This window comes from Pseudoliparis swirei, chromosome 2 (genome assembly GCF_029220125.1).
Source record: "Pseudoliparis swirei isolate HS2019 ecotype Mariana Trench chromosome 2, NWPU_hadal_v1, whole genome shotgun sequence".
In the NCBI taxonomy this organism is placed as follows: Eukaryota; Metazoa; Chordata; class Actinopteri; order Perciformes; family Liparidae; genus Pseudoliparis; species Pseudoliparis swirei.
The window spans coordinates 20,097,786-20,102,946 of record NC_079389.1 but is presented as its reverse complement, the minus strand read 5'-3'; the positions used below and the strand labels follow the sequence as shown (position 1 = coordinate 20,102,946).

At 44.4% G+C, this 5,161-nt stretch overlaps 1 protein-coding gene across 1 annotated transcript; it reads left to right on the top strand.

Annotated features, from left to right (window-relative positions):
* The first annotated feature begins 446 nt into the window (after positions 1–446).
* Positions 447–3,952, top strand: twist2. The gene is made up of 2 exons (XM_056430989.1): positions 447–1,396; positions 3,338–3,952. The coding sequence occupies exon 1, from the start codon at positions 841–843 to the stop codon at positions 1,348–1,350; it is 510 nt and encodes a 169-aa protein (XP_056286964.1). The 5' UTR covers positions 447–840; the 3' UTR covers positions 1,351–1,396; positions 3,338–3,952.
* The last annotated feature ends 1,209 nt before the right edge of the window (positions 3,953–5,161 follow it).

Here is a 5,161-nt window from a genome sequence, read left to right as displayed (position 1 = left end):
AGTTGTGCGCAAATCGCCGCGAGCGCACATGGAAACGTTATTGGACGGGTTGAGCAGAAAGAAGAAGAAGAAAAAAAAGGCCCTGCAGACACAGCCGAGGTTCAAGCCGGGGTTTCACTTTACGTTTTACTGGAGATGTCGAGATGCTTTTCTTGACGGAATACTATTAATAATATATTATGTAAAATTGTATACAAATTATGGGAATAATGTAACACATATATAATAGATGATCGCCTTAATTTCAAGATAATTAAAATAATTTTATCATAAATAAATGCGTAAAAGAGGTTTTATCAGGACTGTAACCATTTAATTCATAGTTTGATTAATTGTGGCTTTATTAATTAAATATAGGCGAACATAGATTAAAAAAATACTAAAAAAATCAAATGAAGTAGTAATAAGCCCGTTTGAGACCCGTTCCAGCAGAGGCACGAACCCGACTGGACCCTCCCGCTTATTAGCCGACCAGGACGCGCACTAGCTCCGCCTCCGCCCTCCAAACCCCTCCCCTTCCACTCTCAAAACTATTTAGCATCTGAAACGGGGATAACGTTTCCAAAAGAATTTAAGGAAAAAACTTCACTGCGTGAGGAGAAGCGTGCCAACCTCAAGTTTGAAATCCAGTTCCTTCCGAAGCGAGAGGAGCAGAGAGCGGGGCATCCCGAAGGTTATACTCCCCTCCATCTTCTCGGATATCTACACCTTTTTTTTTGTTCTTCTTCTTCTTCTTCTTTTTTTTTTCTTCTGTGGAACTTTTTGGTTGTTGTTGTAACCACGGCTTCAACGGTGGACGGCGTGTTTTCTGCTCTATCCCTGCATTTCCTCGAGGAAGACATGGAAGAGGGCTGCAGCTCCCCGGTGTCCCCTGCGGATAGTCTGGTGACCAGCGAGGAGGAGCTGGACACCACGCAGGAGAGCAGCTTCCCGGCGAAGAAGAGGCAGAGCAAGAAGCCCAGCGAGGACAGCAGCGGCGGCGGCGGCGGCAGCAGCCCCGGTCCCGTGAAGCGGGTCAAGAAGCCGAGCCCGAGTAGCAACCAGTCGTACGAGGAGCTGCAGAACCAGCGGTGCCTGGCCAACGTGCGCGAGAGGCAGCGCACGCAGTCTCTGAACGACGCGTTTTCGTCGCTGCGCAAAATCATCCCCACGCTGCCCTCGGACAAACTGAGCAAGATACAGACGCTGAAGCTCGCCTCCAGGTACATCGACTTCCTCTGCCAGGTGCTGCAGAGCGACGAGATGGACAACAAGATGTCCAGCTGCAGCTACGTGGCGCACGAAAGACTCAGTTACGCGTTCTCCGTGTGGAGGATGGAGGGCGCGTGGTCGATGTCAGCATCTCACTAGCGAGGGAGAGAGAGAGAGAGAGAGAGACCTTCAGGCAACCGGAGCGGTGGGTACCACACGCTGAGGAGAGGAACGCTCGCGTCACGTAGTACCTGTCGCGTTTTTAGGAGTTGTTGTTGTACACAAATGGTGAATGAATACGAGGATTCAAGAGAGAATTACAACGATATTTATATTATTATTATTATGTACATACAATGAGGCCTTCCTTCTAGACATTCACGGATTATTAGCCCTAGGCCTACTTTATTTCCTCCAGAAAATTATGACCAAAACGCTCCTGCGCGTCAGCGTGGCTCCGACATTATAGTTCACGCGCCTGTGCCGCGCGCGCTTGTTACCCGAGTGACACAGACTTCACGCCGAGGCCTCAGCATCTTTCCGACGCGGGCGGCTGCATGTTGGATGCTGCTGCTGCTGCGCGAGGAGGCCGCGATGGCCTCCAGACGAACAGATCCGTCAGGTCCACACGTTGAAGCAGACAGGCACAAGCTTCAGTTCCGGATGCGGAATACGGAGTACGCTTATTTGGGGGGGAGGATCCGGCGCAGGGGAGTGGGCGGATTAATATACACACACAACATCACGTGCCGTTCAGAATTGTGAATATACCTCAGCCTGTTAAATATATAATTTATCATTAAATATGCCGGTTGTGATTCCTGTAGTTAATACTCATTCAGTCCCCTTAACAGCGTCTCATAATGAGTGAGATACAAAAAAAAAAAAAACATAAAGTTCCCGGGCCGCACCAAAACGCAGCTGCGCCTGCACCGCGGGTCGTTTATACCCGCAACGCAGCGCCTTCCTGAGCGGAGACCGCAGGAATGGCCGCTCGGCTGGACGTGAACGTTCAATGCAAGACAGTAACACAAATACAAAATAAAAGAAGAGGCGAGCGTGCGTCGGGATCTGGTCACGTTGTTCTGCAGCCCGGTTCGAGTCAAACCGTTCACCTTCTGGCGCTGACCATCGGCACCAAACTGTGACGTCACAACATGATAAGGAACCCCCCCCCCCCCCCCAGGGTGGGTTTTAAGTCGGTGTGAGCTGAAACTGATGACATGATTCCAAAATAAAAGCACAGGTTGCTTGTGTAGTTTAAGGCTGTGTCTTCGGGCTGCAAGGGGACAGAGCACGTGACATTAAATGTCTCTTTGGGTTAGAATAATATAGGAGCAGGGTTTGTTTATTTCTCATGGGCCTGGCATGTCCTTAGCAGACCGCCCCTCAGCGGGGCTTTGTTGTCTTGTAAACCAACCCCGGGGCCGTGGGGGGGACACAGAGGCTTCATTACAGGGATGTGTGGAAGAGCAGTAAATTAAAAGGTTGCTTTTTTTTCTTTTTCTGAGTTGAATGGAATGTAAAATAAAATAACAAAACATCGAACGCCTCAGAAGACTGTGAGAAACACGAGGTGCTCATATGAACATTGTTCATGTTGTTGCTGGGATTGAAATGGAGAAAAAACAATGAACGTCAACATCCACATGTGGATATTTTTCCAAAACATAAAGAGGAAGAAGAAAAAAGGCTCGTGAAAATATTATATATCGTGACCATACTAATATAGTTATTTTCTTTCTCTATGACTCTGGGCCCAATGTTGCTCTGAGGAATTAGACTTTATTGTTTTAGGAGTAATCGACAGCGAAATGCAAAGCCGTGAATTGACTCAGGTGTTTCAAACTAAAAGCCAGAGAAACAGTGTGTGTGTGTGTGTGTTTCTTTTTTCCCTATGTGTTACACTATGGTCCTGCTTTTGAGTCTCCATGTGGTTTTACTCAGCTCAGTGGCTAATCACTGCTTCATTAATGACTTCCCACAGGCGAGCCAGTGAATGTAAAATAAAATAATTAATAAATAAAAAGTCAGAAAAAAAGAAAAAAAAGTCAGAGAAAATAGCCAAAATCAATAACTGTGATGCATCCAGTTAGTTTGCATTTAAGTAATGATTGTTTGTGTGTATCCCTTCCCTCCATTGCAGACTGTTTACTTCTACAGAGTATGAAGACCAAAGGGATTATGGAAGAACCCATCGACCTCAAAGCCATGGCGGAGAGACGTAATGTGACCCACAACTACAAACTCTTGGGGAGTGCGAGTGTGTGTGAGTGAGTGAGTGAGTGAGTGAGTGTGTGTGTGTGTGTGTGTGTGTGTGTGTGTGTGTGTGTGTGTGTATGTGAAGATGCAGATTCCTCACACTGCTTCTGACTGTCTGGAGCTGTGTGTGGCAGAGAGAGGAGGGGCAGAGAGACCTGCAATGCCTAAAGGCCAACCGTGTTACAGAGCTCGGCCTGTGCTTCAACAAAAGCCATCCTTTAATCGTTTTTTTTAAGAATGATGTGTATGTATATATATATATATATATATATATATATATATATTGTTTTTCAAAGACTTTAAACCAAAGTATAAATATATATAGATGAATGCATATTGTACATAAGTACGCCTGTAGCCTGTAAAGGGACCAATGCAATTTAGTCATTTGCTGCATGGATTTGTTTCACTGACTTTCTTTCGCAAGTCTCCAAACTCCGTCCAATGTACATTTATTTTGTTTTTGCTTATTTATTAAAACACATATTTTTGAACGAAATACATGGTTGATTTTAATTTTTTTATTCCATCTGTAGATACAAAATAAATAAATATTTAACCGAAAAGCATCTAAGTTTAAGTCAAATGAAATTACAGTTTCTGCATAATTTGAATCCAACAAGATGATAATTTAAATATAAATATATATATATATATATTTAGAGCAGCATAAAACAATATGTTTAGCTTGTTCAGGTTATGGCTGCTAGATGGGGGGGGGGGGGGGGGGGGCAAAAAAACAACAGCACAAATAACAAGTTTTTTTCTTCTTCTCTTCTTGGTGTAAAAATCCCCTCCCCCCCCTAACAAGTTATGGAGAGAAAACACAGGAAAAAAAAAAAAGGCCATAAAATATACAGCTTCATTAACAGTGGAGGAAATTCGAGCCAGTTTTAAACTCAGCCATATAAAAAGCTTGTCCGCTTGAATAACGAGTAATCATTTGAAATAGCGATGCCTTTGGGCTCTTTAACGAGCGGGGAGCCCCAACAACCGCAGATAAGGACAATAACTCTCGGCCTGCAGCTTCAAAAAAATAAATAAAAAACTTACAAAGAAAGAAGCCAGGAAACAGAAGAGACGACTGAATACATTCCTTTGACTCTCTACCGCTCACTCTTAAAGCATTCAAATTGTTTACATCTCCGTTTCCCAGACATAGTTACAGATGCAATCGGGACAGTGAAAGGACCTCATTGTGAACGTGGGGCTCGCTGGTGTGACTGGCCGGCTGGCTCTCAGCTAATCTCTGCACCGCGCCACTTTGAAACAACTTAATAGTTTTTTATCACCAGCAAAACAAACATTCAACTTTCACTTCAATTGCACTGAATCTACATTGGGATCTTATACACAGGCCAGGAAATGCCAGTCAGACATTTTTCCAGTTGGGGAAACTGCTTTACAAAATAAAATAAAATAAGTACTCTGGGGGATGACAAAGCACGGCGAGGATGCTATAAAAACTCCTGAAAAAAAGAAGAAAAACCTGGACGTTTGGAGGAATATGAAAGTATTCATGGTATTGCCAGCATGTCTGATTCTCTCAAGGTCAGCGTGGTTTGAAGAGGAAACACCTGCTGCTGAGTTAACACACACTCACACACTCGGATTCGCTTGGTGGATGGTGAGCCGAGAGCTATATGCTTATTTTATTTCCAATTTTAATGTTCGCCAGCTAAAAGAGGCACACAAGAGGAAAAATCAG

Excerpts from the sequence above, each read along its gene's own strand:
- twist2 (XM_056430989.1), top strand. The coding sequence starts at position 841 with ATGGAAGAGGGCTGCAGCTCCCCGGTGTCCCCTGCGGATAGTCTGGTG.